Source organism: Microcebus murinus, chromosome 10, assembly GCF_040939455.1.
Source record: "Microcebus murinus isolate Inina chromosome 10, M.murinus_Inina_mat1.0, whole genome shotgun sequence".
Classification (NCBI taxonomy): Eukaryota; Metazoa; Chordata; class Mammalia; order Primates; family Cheirogaleidae; genus Microcebus; species Microcebus murinus.
Window position 1 is genome coordinate 10261259 of NC_134113.1, and position 18416 is coordinate 10279674.

General features: G+C 58.4%; 2 protein-coding genes across 2 annotated transcripts; one reads left to right on the forward strand and one right to left on the reverse strand.

Moving 5' to 3' along the window:
* Positions 1–2358: 2358 nt before the first annotated feature.
* On the reverse strand, positions 2359–4051 carry LOC105858597 (uncharacterized). Its single transcript, XM_012741848.3, is given in 6 exon segments — positions 2359–3512; positions 3514–3540; positions 3542–3589; positions 3591–3646; positions 3648–3989; positions 3992–4051. Coding segments are annotated over 6 exon segments (765 nt in total). The 3' UTR covers positions 2359–3280.
* Positions 4052–6051: 2000 nt separating this feature from the next.
* Positions 6052–17964, forward strand: SOX10 (SRY-box transcription factor 10). Its single transcript, XM_012741844.2, has 4 exons — positions 6052–6189; positions 6663–7168; positions 11610–11878; positions 14200–17964. Exons 2-4 carry the CDS (start codon positions 6741–6743, stop codon positions 14901–14903), a joined length of 1401 nt encoding a protein of 466 aa, XP_012597298.1. The 5' UTR covers positions 6052–6189; positions 6663–6740; the 3' UTR covers positions 14904–17964.
* Positions 17965–18416: the final 452 nt, after the last annotated feature.

An 18416-nucleotide genomic window follows, 5' to 3' on the forward strand; every position in this document is an offset into this window, starting at 1 on the left:
TATCAGCCCAGTCCTTGTCCCAGGACTGGCATGGAGTAGTCACCCAGTAAATGTCAAATGAGGCTGAACAGAGCTAGAGACCAAGGCAGGGCCACCCCAGGGTATGAGACGTCACATCTTGGGGCCACGGTGCCTCTGAGTCCACCTGAACCGACTGCTTTCTCTCTGGAGCAGGCCAAAACCACCACCCTCAAAAATTCATAATAATAGTAATAAGTTGAGGACTCATATCTTAAACAAAGAGTGTTTCTTAACTGCAGAACTTAGAACTTGTAACACACGAACAGGCCCTGCATCTCTAAAAAGACGTAGCAAGCAGGGTTTCCCAAACATGCTTGCCCACGACACTGTCTTTCAGGAGGTAGCTGTCACTGTTCTAAGGACCACCACAGTGCAAGACGCCACTGGCACTGGCCTCTTGTTCTGAAATATAATTCACGGGCTATCAGATTCGGAAATGCCCTCAGAGATAATCTAGCCTGCTCCTCATTTTACAGATGGGGAAACTAAGGCCCAGGGAGGGAAAAAGGTTGCCAAGGCAACACAGGGCCTCTGCAGCCAGTGGGACTCCACCCAGCCCTTGGGGCTGCAGGGGCCCAGCTCCAGCCACCCGTTCATCTGTGCCAGGTTCCTGGTGTCCTTGCAGGTCTCTCCCAACAAGCCCTGAGCTCCTCAAAGCCAGGGCTGGGCTCTGTCACCTCCTGGCCCAGCTCCTGGCCCGCTGCCCCGCACAGAGCGGACACTCACAGAAGCACAGCAGTCTGGGAGGCGCAGGGCCGACGGCAGGAAGGGCTTTGCAGCAGCTGGGTGTAGACGACAAGAACAGGTAGTCTCTTCTGAAGGCTTCTAAGAAGGGGGCAGAGGCCGGGCGCCCGAGGCAGAGCTGGGCACTGGCCCCAGCTTCCTGGTTCCCGGAGAGGGTGGGGTTGAGAGGGAAGGAAGGTTCAGGCCCCAGGAACTGCCTCGCTGGCCAGGGTCTGGGACCCTCAGCTTGGGCGAGAAGCAGGAAGGGGAGAGAGCCCCTGTTGGGACAGGCCCTGGAATGCCATACTCTTCCCCTAGGGTTCAGGCCCTCCACCTCCAGGAAGCCCCTCCTGCCTGCTCCAGCCTCCCTGCTCTTTTCTTCCTTGGAACTGTGACAGCAGCTCAACTCGGGGAACATGAGCCAAGGTCCAGCGTGGCCCTGCCCTCAGGGGCTCCCAGCAGGAGGTGAGACTGGCCTGTGCAGCAAGAAGGCGACACACATGCAAAGGCGCCTTCTCCTTCTCCAGAACAGAGAAAGTAACAGAGGAGAAGATGCCAACCAAGGCCACCAGAAGCGTGTCCCTGAGGAGGGGCTCTCAGCTGGGCTGCAAGCAGGGAGCAGTGGCCACCAGGCACAGAGGGAGGGACAACACTCCAGGGGGAGGCAGAGCCAGCGCCAGGCCCAGTGAGGGAGGATAAGGAGGCCACAGGCCTGTGGCTGTGCCTGGATATCGGGGCCACAGAGCAAAGTGGCCAGACGCTGGGCTGGGGGGTACACCACAGGTCCCAAGCCATACCCTACCACCACAGGCTGGATGAGCTAGCATTGCTGAATGGCTGTGCCTTAGCTTCCCTCCTAGAATGAGAATAACAACACCACCTGCTCATTGGGTTGTTGGGAGGACGAAGTCAAATGCCAGGAGCCCTGAGAGCTGAGCCAGGCCCTCTGGGGCGCCCTCACTGGTAAGGGGGCGCTGCAGGGGAGGCCATGGGGGAGGAGCTTGTCACACACCACCCTGCTCTGATGCTGGGATTCAACAGGCAGATTATAAACCCCTGAAGGTGAGGCCACAGGGCTGCTCAGTAAACACTGGTGCACTTGACCTGAACTGGGTGCTGTTCACACCTCCCAGGACTGGCCTCATACCTGAATTATTTTCTCTAACATTTATTGAGCAGTTACTATGCTAGGGGCGCGTGTGTGTGTGTGTGTGTGTGTGTGTGTGTGTGTGTGTGTGTGTGTGTGTTCTTATTTAACTCTCTCATCCACTTGGGGATATAGTGAGCACATAAAAGCATCAACATTTGACACATGCAAAAACCAAGTCCTGAGAGATTAATAGCATAATACACCCAAGGCCACTTGGGTACCAGTGGCAGGATTTCCTGACTCCAGGTCACTTTCCACTACATCCCAGCCTGAGGATGACACAGTGCAGAGGTGGGGGTGGCCTGGAAACTGTTCAGGGGAGCTCCTACACATGCCCCAGTAGACCCACCCAGACTGAGCTAAAACTCCCAGTGTAGTTTCTGTCTGTTTCGACCCTTGACCCCTAACCATGCCCATCAGCCCTCCGCTCCCCCCCCCCCCAGTACACAGCCCCTCTCCTGCCACACCCTGAAACTCAGCAAAACCTGCAGGCCTGGCCTCCAGCTCTGGGGGCCCAAACCCACTCCCCTCCCACTGGCGAGTCTGGCTCTGGCAGGGGGCCACTCCCAGCCTCCAGGCCCCAGGGACCCCTGTGAGGGAGAGCAAGGCCTCCCAGGGAACTTTGAAACAGATAACCTGTCTGCACCTCATCCCCAGAAATTTAGAATTAACCAGTCTGTCTGAGTCCTAAGGTCTGATCTGGAAAGGAAAACAAAAAAATAATTTAGGATCTGGGCTTCAGTATTTTTTTAACTCCACAGGCAATTCTAAAGGGCAGCAAGAACTAGAGCCAACCCTAGGCAGCTGCCTGAGAGCTCCTGAGGAAGGCAGGATCTCAGCCCCACCCGGACCTGAGGGGTCAGCCTGAGAATCACCGAGCCCAGCCCCAGTCTCGAGCCAGCGCCCCGTGAGAGGCAGGAGGGCGCACAGCCTGGAGAACTGGTGAGAGGACAGCCAGGACCCCCAGGTTGCATCCAGACGGCACTTACAGGTGCTGGGTGCTTTCCCTGCATCCCCTCGTCCCATCTTCAGCACTGTCCTCTGTGTGAGTCAGGAAGAGAGGCTTGTGCTGTGTGGGGAAACTGAGGCTGAGGCAGTGGCTCAACTTGACCAGAACTATCCCTCCCCACTGCATAGCCCTGGCTCTGTGAGCAGCAGATTTCCCGACCTTCATCTCAGTGTGTCCTGGGGAGGGGGACAGGCAGGGAGGAAGTGTGACATCACCCCAAGTGACGGATAAGGGACATGGGCCCCCGGGTGGGGAACCCCAGGTCGAGCCTTCCACAAAGCAGGACCAGTGCCCTAGGGAAGAGGACTCAGGAGCTGAGGGGTTAACAGTCACTGCTGACCCCAGGTGGCTCTGTCAGGCAGTGGCATCAGTGGGCTTCACATGTGACAGACAGATTCCTTGCCCTTCCTCCTCTCAGGACCCATCTTCTGAGTAAACCTGGGACCAGCCATAGCACAGCCAGTCTGGGGCCAGGAAAGCCCTGTTTCTCCTGAAAGGCCCCCTCCGCCCACAGAAGGAAGCTTGGGCCCCTCTCTGCCGGGGCAAAAGCACTCAGGAGAGAAGGCAAGCCCCCCAGACGCCACACCTCGCCATCGACAGGGACAAACTTATCTCAGGACAGATTTGACTGGGGGGCAGGGTAAGGAGGCACGAGCATCCCTGGAGAAGAGTCAGGAATGAGGGGTGAAGGGACCCCTTTCATGCCAAGCCGGGAAAGCAGAGAAGGTGGCATGGGCCCTCCTAGCCGTCAGCCCGGGGCAGAGGCCCAGGTGTCTTCAGCCGGGATCACTCCCCCTCTGCAAACCCCCCACTCTCCAGGGATAAATGTGGGGCTTTCACCCTCCCTGCTGGAGAAAACTGGGTCCCCAAGCCTGGGACGGATGGAGGGATCCCAGTTGCCAGCACGGTGGGGAGGGATGTGTTCACAGCAAGGGACCCCCACAACACACATAGCCCTGGTCCTCTGATAGCCCTTCGCCCACGCCCCTGGAGGCCCACCTGCCTCACCCAGCACCTTGCAGCAGAGAGCCTAGCACAGCACTGAGCAGAAGGCGGCGTCTGCGCAGGGATGCGGGGGGAGAGGGAAGGAGGGAGTGAGGGAGGGCCCCTCTGTCTAGCACAGCTTCTCTGCAGACCCCCACCCCCATCCTGGCACAGCTGGGCCGAGGAGGGTGGGGAGGAGGCAGAGAGCTAGAGGGGACCCCACACCCCACTTCCCAACCTCAGGCCCTCTCCCTCCACAGCCACCCCTCCCTGCCCTAGGGGGTCTCCAGGCAGTCACAGACACAGCCAGGAGCAGGGAGGGCCTTCCCTGGAAGAGGAGGAACCAAGGGGTAGAAGGAGGGATGGGGACCCACCGGGAGAGAGAGGCCGAGGCCAGGCAAGCGGGCAGCGGGCGGGCAGCAGCGGGTGTCGGAGGCGGCTGCAGGGCAGCCGGGACTCCGCTGGCTGGATGCTCGTCCCTCGTCCCTCTGTCCATCCAGGGCGGCTCCTCTCCGGGCGGTTCTGAGGCTGGGCGGGCGCTGTTAAAAAGCTTTTTATGTGTGTGTGTGTTAATCACATGATTGCCGTTCACCTGTATTTCGAACAAAGACAGCTCACTGTTTCAAGGCCCCGAACAAGAGTCTGGGCACAGGGAAGAGAAGGGAGGCGGGGGGAGGAGGGCTGGCAGCGCCGGGGGTGGCGTCGAGGAAAACTGGGGGGAGATTGTCCAAGGCCGGCAAGCGAGAGAAAGAGAAAACCCTTATCAAACTCCTAATTCACTGGGCTCCGAGGCCCCAGACACACTGGCCCGATTGTCTGGCCGGTTGTGTATGTGAGAGCATGTGTGCGTGTGTGTGTGTTCCAATGTCCGCTCCCCCCACCCCCAACATGCTCTGCCTTGTGTGACTACCTCATTGTGTCCTGCCACCCACCCCCACCCCTTGGCCTTTCCCAGGCACCAGGCCTTGCTCCCCAGACCCCTTGCCAGACCCACTCCAGACAGGACCCTGGGCGTGGGCCTGGGGCCTTGCCTAGCTGCTGAGGGACGCAGAACCACACGTGGTCGCCAGCGTGGCCCAGGCTGCGTCTGTCCCTCCACGCACACCCCACCCCTGCCTCCTCACCAAGTGGGGCTGCCTACGGCTGAGAGGAGACCTTTGCAGGACAGGCCTAGGCAGAGGCGAGGCCAGAGACCAGGGGAGGAGGCAGGGAAGAACACTGAGGGGGGAGGGGGCAGCTAGGAGGGAAAAGGAGGCAGGGCAACCCCACCCCTTCTCCAGCTGGGGGAGTGGAGGACTCCGTGACAACCAGGACTGCCAACTAGGATGGGGACTCCTCCACTCTCCCCAAAGAGAGGGTGAGCCCAATGTAAGGCAGTTGTGTCCCAGGAAGGAAGACCTTAGAACACCTCTGGGACCTACTTAAAGAGGACCCCCCCCCAGGCCCACGCCGGCCTCCTGGGAACTTCAATCTGTGTCTCCACCTGAGTCAGGCGGTGCCTGCGGGTGCTGGGTATCTGAAGAAAAGGGACCACAGGCTGAGCTGGGGCGGCTGTGCTGAGCCCTCTCTCCTGCTGTACAGGCTGGGGCAGAGAGGGCAAGCTGGGAGGGCAGGAGGCAGGGCCAGGCAGGCGGGCACCGGCGCCCAGCACACAGTAGGCACTCAGCAGCTTTGCTCAAATGAAGCAGCGCAGGCCAGCACCCAGCCAGGTCCCCAAGACCTTTCCCCACTTTACCTCTCTCCCTAGTCCCTGCCAAATGCCCATCCTGCCACCTGAGGCAGAGGTTGGGGGCCCCAGTGGGCCCAATTTTCCTCCAAGCAACAGGTTGTGACCCTGCCCACAGCCCGCTCTTCCTTCCCTGGCCGGACCACCCCACTCCTATGCCTCCCTAAGCCCAAGTTGAGCCCAAGCGAGATGGGCCCAGGCAGCAGGGCAGGGAGCTGGGGGGGCCTGGGCCGGGTGGAGGAGCCCTGAGTGTTGGGGATGAAGGAAAGCGCTGGAGGCTCCACCTTCTGCCCTTCCCTCCCTCCTCTCCCCCTCCCCCCTCTCCCCCTCCTTCCTTCCCCAGCCCTCTGCAGCGGCTCAGTCGTTCAGTCAGTCTCGGGCTGTCCGGCCAGGGTGGTTGGTGGTAAGGATTCAGGCTCCGTCCTAAGGAGGCCGTGGCCTGAGGCTCAGGGCCCCCAGCCCCTCCCTCCCTGCCCACCAGCGTCACCCCCCAGCCCCGAGCTGGACCGAACACCTTGGGACACGGTTTTCCACTTCCTCAGGACGAGCCCCAGGCTGGAGGAGAGGTCCGAGGAGGTGAGTGCGCAGGCTGCTCCTCCCCGGCCTGGCCCAGGCCTGGGACCCTGCTGTGGGGTGGACAGAGGCTGACGCCCCCGCACCAGCGCCACCTGGTCCTCTAGACTCCGTGGGGGCAGACAGAGGGAAGAAGGAAAGGTGAGAGGAAAGGTGGGAAATTCCAGGGGCTGGGATTAGTGCAGAATAAAAAGGGTCCGTTTTTATTCCTATCATCAACAAACCTCCACCCAAAAAAGGAGGTTAAAAAAAAAACAAAAACCCACCCACACCAAGAGACGGTTGGGACCAGGTGGTGGGAAGACGCGGAGGCGGGACGCACCCACCTGGGGTCTGGCATGTGCTCGGCCCCGGGCGGCAGCAGTGGGTTTAGCGGGAGCAGTGAGGGCCGCCACTTCGGGGTTGTGCCCGCTCCCATCCCCGCCGCCCTTGGGCTGCACGGACTGCCGCTCCATCGCGTTCTCCCTTCTGTCCAGGTGGGCGTTGGACTCTTTGCGAGGACCCCGGCGGCGGGCCCGGGGGAGGTGGCCGAGGCGGCAGCGGCCGGGGGCGACATGGCGGAGGAGCAGGACCTGTCGGAGGTGGAGCTGAGCCCCGTGGGCTCCGAGGAGCCCCGCTGCCTGTCCCCAGGTAGCGCGCCCTCGCTGGGGCCCGACGGCGGCGGCGGCGGATCGGGCTTGCGAGCCAGCCCGGGGCCTGGCGAGCTGGGCAAGGTCAAGAAGGAGCAGCAGGACGGTGAGGCAGACGATGACAAGTTCCCGGTGTGCATCCGTGAGGCCGTCAGCCAGGTGCTCAGCGGCTACGACTGGACGCTGGTGCCCATGCCCGTGCGCGTCAACGGCGCCAGCAAGAGCAAGCCGCACGTCAAGCGGCCCATGAACGCCTTCATGGTGTGGGCGCAGGCGGCGCGCAGGAAGCTGGCCGACCAGTACCCGCACCTGCACAACGCCGAGCTCAGCAAGACGCTGGGCAAGCTCTGGAGGTGAGCACCCCGCCGGCCCGCTAGCTGCGGGGCATTCAGGCTAGACTGGGCGGCCCGCCTCCTACCCCCCAGCGCGGGGCCTGCTTGGGCCTTCTGGGGCCAGCCGCCTCCTTGGATGGGGCTGGTAGGCCAGGTGTGGGGCCCGTGCCCACCCTTCCACCACAAGTACTCGCTTAGGGTTCCGAACCTGGAACTGGGAACCGGCAGCAGCCTAGGCCAGGTCTGCCCGCCCGGCGCGGGCGGGAAGGCGCCCCCTTGCGGTCGGAATTCTGCCCGGGCAGGCCGTGGGCCTCCCCAAAGCTTGCTAGGGAGGGCAGGAGGGATGGTGGGGCGCTCCACACCGCGGGCTTCACCAGCTCCTTCCCCACATACACGCACACTCGAGGGCCACTGCCACCGTCTCCAGTGGTCAGGAGGATGCGGGGAAATGCTTGGAAAAGAACTGAAGGCCTGGCTACAGATGCAGGGAAACTGAGGCAGCCAGACAGAGAACTTGGGGGAGGTTCAAGGAAAATAAGGAATTCAGAGGGGAGTCTTTGAAAGAATGAGGGACGGAGAACTGCCCAGGGACAAATGTGTCTGCTGCTGCAGGATCTCATCCTACCCCAGCAGTCTTCTCTGGGCCTTCCTGACCCCACTCTCCCTTGAGTTGTGGGCTTCTTCATCCTCCAGGGCAGGGACACACAGAAAGGGGCCTCCCCTCCTGCCCTGTCCCACAGCCACCAAGCTGGTCTCGTTCTCCTTTCCTCCCTCTCCCAGTTCGGCGCCATCTTCCTTCTCAGGGCCCCACCCAATGTTGAGCAACCTCCTCTCCCCAGCCCCAGAGCTGGAGCTGAGCACCCTGGCGGGGAGGAAACCTTGGCCACCCCTTCGTGCTCTGAATCCCTCAGAGTCCCAGGGTCCTGGGACGAGCCCAAACCTCTGGGGAATACATCCCCCCATGGAGGAAGTCTGCTAAGCCCCAACTCAGGATGTGTGGAGCAGCATGACCCCCTACCCAAGCCCAGGAGTCCAGGGCAGCTGTGAGAACTTGGTCTCCAGGAGATGCGAGCCCACGGAGGTCACCTGATCCCCACTAGACTGCCCAGGAGGCAGGCCCAGAAAGGGAAAGGAACCGCAAAGGTCACATGGCAGTTGGTAGCAGACCCAGGGCCAGAATCCAGGTCTCCTACTCTTCTACCAGAGGCCTTTCCCCATGTTGTCCCTGGCAACAGTGGCCAGTCACCCTTCACTCTAGGGAGAGGTCAGGAGTTCATGGGGGAGGCAGGAAGAAGAGAGCAAGAGCAAGGCGCATCCGGGTTCCGCACAGCTTGGGCTCTGTCGGAGGAGCCTGCCTCCCTCCTGCTGCCCTGCCTTTCACTAGCCCCAGCACAGTGGAGGTTGAGTCTAGAGGGCCAAAGGCTTAGAGTAGTAGAAGGAGCAGGAGGTTCCCCAAGGGATCAAGAGATTCCCATCCAGCCCCCAGCCCGTCCTTGCCATGTGTTTGAAGTGCTGGTGCCCTTCACCACCCCCACAAGCCTTCAGCACCCAGCAGTCCAGCTCTGCCTGAGAGCCAAGGTCACAGCTAGCTCCTCTGCCTAAGGTCCACCCAAGCTAGCTCCTCTGCCTAAGGTCCACCCAGATCTGGGTGGGGCTCGCCCCGGGTCAGCACCTTTGGCACATGAGAAACAGACAAGCAGGAGAGACAGGCAGTGAACAGAGTGTACCCTGGGGACTGAGACCAGACCACAGCTCAAGCCCAAGAGTCAAAGCAGGGACAGACCCCTGTTCTCCCACCATCTCCCATTGCCAAGGGCTTAAGATTGACCCCTCTGTTGTCCCTGACCCATTTCCCCAGGCCCAGAATCCTGGGCCTGGGCTCTCTTCAGAAGGGCTTGTCCCTGGCCACCACTCAAGCTCAGGGGCCAGGGCGATCAGGAAAGCAGGCACTGCTTGCTGAGGACCTGCCCCCACACTGAGAAGGAGCAGAACAATGGTGAGGGTCAAGGGCTATGCCAACAACTATGGCCACCTAGACCCTCCGTGGAAGTCCTGAGGGACATCTGGATGTGGGCTGGGCTGGCCAGTTGCTCCAGGGGCTTCTCCTGAAACCTTCCCAAGCTCCTGCTTAGGGGTGGTTAGATAGGCAGAACTGGAAAATCGGGGTCCTAAAACTGAAAAAAGAAGGACATGCAGAGAGGCTTGGGGGTGCCCCCAGGCATGTGGGGTCACACACGATAGCCCAGGTCCTAAGTGGCCATGTGAGCTCCGACAGCCCCACTAACCTTTGATGTCCATCTGGGGAAGGACCACTGGATGTCGATCACAGGGTGGTGGCTGTGCATTGGTTGACCTGCCTGGAAAGAACCAGAGCCCCAAACCTGGAAAGGGAGTCACAGGCTAGAGCCTCTCCCATGTGGTAGGGCTCACCTGGCCTTTCCTGCCCCAAGTCCCACAGGCCATTCCCCAGGTAAAGTCTTCTTATGCCACTGGCATGGCAGAAGGACAGATATAGCAGCATCAGTGCCCCACCTTGGGAGTCCCCCAGCTGGGGCTTCCAGTTTGGGTGGGGAACCAGCCTACCCTCTCCTCCATCATTGCAAACCTGGGAGACCAGGAGAAAAGAAGTCTGATGGGAACGAGCAAAAGAGCACTGAGTTTGGAGTTAGAGCTGGGGTGAGTGGTAGGCAGGGTAGGTCTGGGGTGAGGGATGCTGAGCAGAGCTGGGGCTGGGGCTGGAGGTGGCCTTAGCTGCCTGCAGCTGGTGAAGGAGGGAGCTGAGCTTAGGACTGGGGTCGGTGGCCATGCGGCAGGATTAGGTTTCTATCATGGTTAGGCTGCTGCTGGGAACTAGCCTGGGGGGCAACAGTGGGATCCAGTGTTGGATCTTCCCTCCCTGTGGCCCCTGCCGTTTTCTTGCTAATTGCTGGCTGAGCTGAGCAAGGGTACAGGGAAGGGTGGGGTGCAAGAGTGAGCTCAGTGTCCCCAGCCATCCTGGAGCCTCTGCTCTGGCCCCCGCTCCCGATGCCTGAGCTGCTCCCCCTCTGTGTGGTTGTCCCCCACACCCTCGGGGCCTGCTCCACTCCTCCCCATCTCAGCTGTCAGAGAGGGCGTTGCATCCCACTCCCCAGCTCCCGGAGTCCTACCCTGAGGTCTCCCTCCTGAATGTGTATGCTGAGCCCGATGGAGCCTGGGTTGGAGGGACCCTGGGAGAAGGCTGGGCTAGGGCTGGGGCCAGCGGGGGGAGCAGACAGACAGGAGGCTAAGCTGCAGAGGAATGCTGCCGCCCTAGGAGGTGCCTGGTATGACCACCCCCTCCCAGCCTGGGGAGGGAGGGCTGGCCTTTTGCTGACTGGGGGGAAGAGGGTACCCACTGGGGTGTGAGCGTGGGGCAGCTGGAGAGAGAAGGAGGCCCTCTGGACAGAGGGTCAGGGCTGCTTCCACCAAGACATCCCTCGGTCTTGGACTCTGTGACTCTGGGAACATCCCTCAGCCCCTTGTGCAAGATCCTGCATCCTGCCCTCCTCACCTGGGGCAGCCAAGCCCCGAACACCCGCTCCACCCTCGAACCCTAGCCTGAGGCTGGAGTCAGTGGGCAGGGCCACCAGCTTCAGAGCTTTCTCCCTCTGTGGACTAGTCTTGGGGAGTGTCCCAGGGTCTGGGAAAAGATTCTAGCTTCCTCTGCCCTCTGTCACCCCCGGACAAGGATATAGATCTCCCTCAGGAGGCAGCACCTAACACAGAATGAAGAGAACTCACACCCCGCCTCTTAGGTGCACCACACTGGAATTCACAAAATCAGTATTCCAGAGTTGAGGGGCCCACCTCTAGGTCCTCCCACCCAGCCACACGCCCAGGCAGCACTTGAATAGTGACTGTTTCTTAAAGTGCTCCCCTCGCCTTCCGGCCCTAGTGCAAAGCACTTCACACCATTATTTTGGCCAATCCCACCCCCCAGGGAAGCAGATATTATCATCCTCATTTTATTGGTGATGAATTTCAGGCTCAGAGAAGTCACTTGCTCAAGATCACACACACAGCTAGTAAGTAGCAGAGACAGGGCTCCTCTCCCAGCCATGCTGCTTCTGTTTGCACACCTCCACTCCCAGGGAGCTCACCCTCTAACGAGGCAGCCAATTCCACTTGCAGACAGCTTTGACAATAAGAAACTTTATCCTTTCCTGGAACTGGCATCTGCCCCTTGTAACCTCTATTCCTATGTCTAACTCCTCCTCAGGGGCTGCCGGGAGCAGCAGATGACCCCTCTTCTCACCCCCCAGGGGCCGAGAGATCACAGCCCTCATTGGGGCCTTACATCTCCCAGTCCATAACCCACAGGGCACAGCCCCACCCCAGGCCTTGCCCTCCTGTTTTCCAGGACCAACACTCAGAGGGAAGCCAGCCTGGGGCACTCTGGCACTCACGTTGGCCCCTCTGCTGTCCTCTCTCCTGCCCCACCCAGGCTGCTGAACGAAAGTGACAAACGCCCCTTCATTGAGGAGGCCGAGCGGCTCCGGATGCAGCATAAGAAGGATCACCCGGACTACAAGTACCAGCCCAGGCGGAGGAAGAATGGGAAGGCAGCCCAGGGGGAGGCAGAGTGCCCTGGCGGGGAGGCTGAGCAAGGCGGGGCTGCTGCCATCCAGGCCCACTACAAGAGTGCCCACCTGGACCACCGGCACCCGGGAGAGGGCTCTCCAATGTCAGATGGGAACCCTGAGCACCCCTCAGGTGAGTGCTGAGGACACAGCTGGGGCAGGGGAGCCTGGGTGGTAGAGAGAGAAGGCTGGGTGGCATGAGACCCTGGTACTCCCCACTGCCCGGGCAGGGGGAGGTGCCAGGCTGTGCAGGTGCCTGGGGGGATGGGGCGCAGTGGCCCAGGGAGGTGGGTGGGCAAGATGGTGCTGGCCAAGCCCGACCCAAGGGCACACCACTGCTGGGCAGAGCGGGCAGCTGAGGAGGCTGTGGAGGCCAGGGGGTAAGAAGGGCTGGGGCCATTACAAGGAAAGGCGGGGACAGGACAGTTTTGAGAAATGGAAGGGCAAACGGAAGACAGGAGTCATCGTCTTGTCCCTCGTCCCACTCTGACAGGGCAGACATAGCATGTGACGTTGAGCCATGTGTCATGGATGAAGCCAGACACGAGATGCCTTGTTTATTTCTTATCAATGATAACAGCAGCTAACATTAATTGAGCACCTACTGTGTGCCAGGCACTGTGCTAATTGCCTTATGTACATTAACTAATTCAATCCTCATGAACAGTGGGATGAGGGAGCCAAACCGCTCGGGCCCAGATCTCAGCTATGTGGCGGGTGACTCTCATTTCATTGATGAGGAGACTGAGAGTCACCCACCACACAGCTGACATCTAGGCCAGAGTGGTTTGGCTCCAGGGCCTCTGCTTGGTGCCACAGCTGCCTCCCAGGTATTGCTAACATACAGAGAGTGCTGCACACAGACCGGTACACAGGACTGCTCAGTGAGCAGAGCTCTGCCTTCAGAAGACACATTCTGAGCCCTACTTTGTGCCAGGCACTGGAATAAACACCAGGGTACCAACCAGAGAAGCCCGTGGTCCCTGCCCACAGAGCCCCACAGTCTAGAGAGGGGAGCAGGGATGAAAACAAGTGAGTTAAGTGCAGGAAGAAACAAGTGCACAAGAAGCCCGTGTCAGAGCTAGAGGCAGCATGGCCTCCAGGGAGGACTGGACAGTCCATCCAGTCAGGTCTTCAGAAACGCCCAACTCCCCACCAGACTTGTCAAGAAAGGCTTCCAGAAGGAGGCAATGTCTGACCTGCTTGGTATTATCTCTGCTTGACTGGTAAGGAAACCGGTTAAGAGAAGACTGGGGATTTGCCCAGGGACAGAACCAGGATTTGGCAACCCAGGCAGCTCTCTCCAAGTCTGGAGCCCTTGCCAGTGCAGGGCTCAGTGCTGCCTTCTGGTCTGAGGGAGGTGGTGCAGGCCTGCCCTCGAGGAGCGCCTGGTCTGCTAAGGCCACGATATGCTCTCTCTCCAACGGGATGCCTGTTAGCCATCCCTCCCACACACGCACTCTTCGCCTCCAAAGACTCAGGGACACACACACACACACCCCCTAGAAGACCCTGGACCACATGCAGAACCACCTTTTCCAGACATCCTTCCTTGATGAGACTTTCCCCAAAACCCTCAGGGCAGAGGTGGCTTCCTCTGGTCTCCCAAGCCCTTGAATAGCCTGTCTTCACATCACTTCTGACTCTAGGCATGCGTAGGGCTCTGGATCTCCCCTGAGACTGATCTTTTGGGGACAGGGACTTGCTTTATTTATGTTTGTATCCCCAGCACCTGGCACTTAGCAGTGCCCCGTTTGTTGAATGAATATGTGAATGAGACGTGAACAGACAAAGGTACAAGAGTTAGTTTCCTAAGTGCCCTCGCAAACAAGGAGGGAATCAGCTCAGGAAGAGCAGGACAACAAGCCAAGCGGAGGGCGTCAGGAGGCTGCAGAGCAGGACAGGCTTGGGAGGAGGGGAGGGGCTGGAGGGGACAGGGCACACTGTTTGGGGCCCAGGCAGGGCACAGGCACCGGCAAGCCAGCAAAAGTGAAACCGATGAGTCAAGAGTGAGGAGGGCAGCCGCAGCAGAGGCTTGGGGAGGAGGGTGGGCAGAGCACAGAGGCTAGGGGCCTGACCACCGGGTTCAGCAGCTGGGCAGCCACAGCAGCAGGGAGAATGGAGCTGCAGGGAAGCTGATTCAAGGTAGAACTTGCCAATAGGAAAAGTCTTTAAAAATGAAGCAGGCCTCTCCAGGAGGTGGGGGACAGAAGGTGGAGGCCGGACCCATCCCTAAGATTTAAGAATTTTATAAACAACTAGAAGCCAATCCAAGACCAGTATACAAACAGATGCGACTCATGCTGCCAAAACACGTGAAACTTACAAGGTCAGTGCAGCAATCAGACCTCACCTTCCTGCTGCCTGAAAGTGAACTGTCAGAGTCCTCTTATACCCGCCTGCCTCTGACCTTGTTTCCCCCTCATGCTCTCTCTCTGTCTCTCTCCCACCCAGGCCAGAGCCATGGCCCACCCACACCTCCAACCACCCCAAAGACAGAGCTGCAGTCGGGCAAGGCAGACCCGAAGCGCGATGGGCGCTCCATGGGGGAGGGCGGGAAGCCTCACATCGACTTCGGCAACGTGGACATCGGTGAGATCAGCCACGAGGTAATGTCCAACATGGAGACCTTTGATGTGGCTGAGTTGGACCAGTACCTGCCACCCAACGGGCACCCGGGCCACGTGGGTAGCTACTCAGCAGCTGGCTACGGGCTGGGCAGCGCCCTGGCCGTGGCCAGTGGACACTCTGCCTGGATCTCTAAGCCGCCAGGTGTGGCTCTGCCCACAGTCTCACCACCAGGTGTGGATGCCAAAGCCCAGGTGAAGACAGAGACCGCAGGGCCCCAGGGGCCCCCACACTACACTGACCAGCCGTCCACCTCGCAGATCGCCTACACCTCCCTCAGTCTGCCCCACTATGGCTCAGCCTTCCCCTCCATCTCCCGCCCTCAGTTTGACTACTCTGACCATCAGCCCTCAGGACCCTATTATGGCCACTCGGGCCAGGCCTCTGGCCTCTACTCGGCCTTCTCCTACATGGGGCCCTCACAGCGGCCTCTCTACACGGCCATCTCTGACCCCAGCCCTTCAGGGCCCCAGTCCCACAGCCCCACACACTGGGAGCAGCCGGTGTATACGACACTGTCCCGGCCTTAGAGGGGGTCCTGTCACCACCACCCCCTGCCTGGCCCCTCCTGGGTCCCGAGTCCCTTCCCCCAGCCTGTGTGCCCTGTTCCTCACCCATCTCTGGCCTGGTGGTGGTAGGGGAGGAGGTTGCAGAGGCTGACAGCTGAGGGAAGGCTTTGTCTGGCTCACTGCCCTGATGACCCACCCACCCCATCCAGGCTCCAGCAGCAAAGCCCTGAGCTAACAGGCTGGGCAGAGGAGGAGGTTGACTATTGCCCATAGACTGAAAGATGAGGGGCTGCACCTTTCCCCCCCAGGAATGACCCTCTATCCCAGGACCTGAGAAGGACCCACTCACCCTCCCTGGGGAGGGGAGAAGTGCCCGGGGTTGAATGAGCATTGGAGGCCTTGCTGCTCTTGTGCACTCCTGTTCTCTCTCTCCTGGAGAGTGGGGATCTGCCATGCCCATGCCACCTGTGCCACGGTGCCTAAGAGCCAGGCCACCCAGAGACCTGCACCAGTGCCTGGAGCTGGCTATCTCTGCCACTGGAGGGCTGAGGACAGCTTTGAACAGCCTCGTGGGGAACATGGGCTGTGGGGGCACTCCGTAGTTCTCATCATTTCAATGCCCCCTCCCCGCCTGAATGCAAGAAGGAGTTGGCACAGCAGCCCCCCGATCCAATTCCGTGCCAATAACCTCATTCTTTGTCTAATCGAGAAAGCCCCTTGTCCTCCTCCACTGCAACCTCCCGACCTTGAGGCACATCCCAGGAGGTGAGGCAGGGGCTCCAGGAAAGGATTCAGAGACAATTCACAGAGCCTTCCTCCCTGGGCTCCTGGCCAAGCCCTCTCTCTTTATTAGCCCCGTGGCCCCTGCTCTGTCAGCCGCTGGGCTTCTCAGAGAGTCACAGCTGCTCAGGCCCAAACCCTCGGCTCCAGGAGGAGAGACACAGGGTCAGCACCCAGGCTGCTGGCCACAGGCTGAAGACACTAAAATCCTGACACATACATTCTGCCCTTGCCTTTTGCCCTTTGCCTCCCAGTGGTATCTGAATAAAGTACGTAGCTATATCTGCCCCACTCTCCTGTTCTGCAGCCCCACAATCCACATGTAACTCATTACTGTCCCCTCTTATTTATCTCAGTAGTCCCCTCTCCCCTGTCCTCTCTCCTAGCCACTCCAGCCCCTATTAACTCTGCATTAAGCACTCCACATAATAAAGGTTCCGGTTACCTGCTTGGGGCCTGACCCGGCCTGTCTCTTGGTCTCTTGTCCCTGTATATGGGCTTTCTCAACTGCTTTCTGGAGTAGCTATGAGTAGAATGCAAAGGAAAGATAATCCAAAGGTCTCTCTCCCTGCTAAGAAAGCGGGGACAATGGAGTGGGTTAGGACAGCTGGCATCTAAGTGACCCGCAGTGGGTCAGTCTGAGTTCAGGGATGGAAGCCTCAGATGGGGGCTTTCCCTGAGTCTAGCTGTGCCCCACAAGGCAGGGGCCCACTCACCCTAACTTGGCTCAGCTGGAACTCACTGGTTACCCAGCAGAGGGGAGTTTGCAAAGAATTCAAGGGACAGGTGTTTCAAAGGGAGGTGGGTCGAGTCTGGCACCTTTTTTGCAGCCAGGGGCCATCCTTTAGGATGTTGGCTGGGCCCTCTTGCCGAACCCCACTACTTGCCACCTCCCCCAGCACACACACACTAGCCCATGCCAGAAGTCAGCAGAGCCTTCCTAGCAGCTGCCTGTGTCCAAGCCTAAACCAAGGATGTCAGACATGCAATTTAATCCTTAAGTGCTTACTCCCTAAGAGCTCCTTCCTCAGCAGAATTCCAGCCTGCACTCAGGGGCCAGGAACCACTCCATCTCACAAGCACGTAACTCCAGGGACAGGGGAAATCTCTTCACCATCTCACTCCACTGATGAACAGCTCTGATGCTTGGAAGTTCTTCCTTAAACCCAGCTCATAATAACAGTGAGAGCTACCATTTACTGAGTGCTCCCTGGTTAACAGCTTTGCCAAGGATTTTATGTCATTCAAGCCAAGGAGGGAGCAGGTCCAATCATTATCCCCACTTTCCAGATGGGGAAACTGCAGCTTTGAGAGATTGATGCTAAGAAGCGCTAGCACCAGAATCTGAACCCAGCTCTGACTCCAAAGCTTCCACTCTTAACCATCTACCCGCCCGTGGTTTACAGGCCCTACTTGCGCTTCTAATCTGGAGTGATGCAGTTCCTTTCCTTCCATCTGGGGTCTCCAGCCCCTTACCACCTAATCAGGACCTGAGGGAGGGGGATGCCAAGAACTAGCCTAGTCCACCCAGGGTGGTCAAACTCCATCTGGAAGCTGCATCATGCAAGCTCTTCAAGCAACTTCCCCAAAACTACTGGCTTCCATGAAGCTTGGTGGTAAATGAAACCCCTGCTCATTTACACAATATCTGTGGCAAAATTATATCATCCACATACGTATATGTATATCCATATTGTATCATCCATATACGTATATATACATCCATATTGTATATGTTGTTTTTGATGTTTTGCTTTGTTGTAGATAAAAGGAGGAATTGCAATGATCTTTAACAGATTTCACCTTGTTGGATTTGATCCATTTCCCCACCTATATTAAATCTTTTAGAACTAAGCCGTCCTTTGGAGCCTTATGTATCTGCAAACTTGAATATCCTCATTCAAGTTACTAATAAATGTCCAAATAAAAGACACAACCCTGTGTACACCACTAAATAGCTCTCTCCATCATCAATTCTATCATCTCCACTCTTAAAGAGACTGGCTTGGTTCTGAAACTAATTTCATCACCATGGAGTGCTCACTTCTCCAGCAGAGTCTGCCCAATGCCTTGGCAAAAACAAGATTCACTCCTCTCTGGCATTCCCTCACCTTATGGGACTAGTAACCATAAAAAAAAAATAATAAATAAAAAAGGAAACTGATTTATTTGGCAATATTGATTCTTAGAAACCCTATGCTAGTTCCTGGATCCCCTCTAAGTGCTTTCAAATATGTAATAACCTATTGTAGAATTTTGTTAAGGATCAGTCAGTACTAACCTTACATGGCCATAATTTTGACAACCCATCATTTCCCTTTCATTGAAAGGCAGGACTTGTCCATTCCTGGTCTGTTCACAACTCCTGCTGGCAGTGGGATGAGGGACACGGACCTGGCAGGGCAGGGAGGAGGGGCTACATCCAAAAGATGAAACCACCACCTCCAAGACCCTGCATCCGTGAGAATGACATGGCAGGAGGGGAAACGACTCCCGAGAAGTCAGAAGACCTGGACTGTGTGTGTCCCTTAGGTTCTGATGTGTTCGGGCCAGTAGCTCCACTTGTAAAGAGAGAAAGGGCCAAGTGTTTCTGGAGACTCTACCCAAACCCTAAGAAAATACAGAACCAATAGTGGTGACAGGTGATTTTTCATTCCAGAGTAGTCAAAACCCAGACCTGCCTGGCCAGATGAGTAGCAAGGGACTCCCAGAAGAGGAACAGAATGGGAATGGGGAGACGGAGAAAAAGCACCC

Bases quoted from the DNA above. Each gene is read 5' to 3' on its own strand.
- SOX10 (XM_012741844.2), top strand. From the start codon at position 6,741: ATGGCGGAGGAGCAGGACCTGTCGGAGGTGGAGCTGAGCCCCGTGGGC. The intron at 7,169-11,609 runs GTGAGCACCCCG...TGCCCCACCCAG, and splicing joins ACGCTGGGCAAGCTCTGGAG to GCTGCTGAACGAAAGTGACA. The intron at 11,879-14,199 runs GTGAGTGCTGAG...TCTCCCACCCAG, and splicing joins GAACCCTGAGCACCCCTCAG to GCCAGAGCCATGGCCCACCC.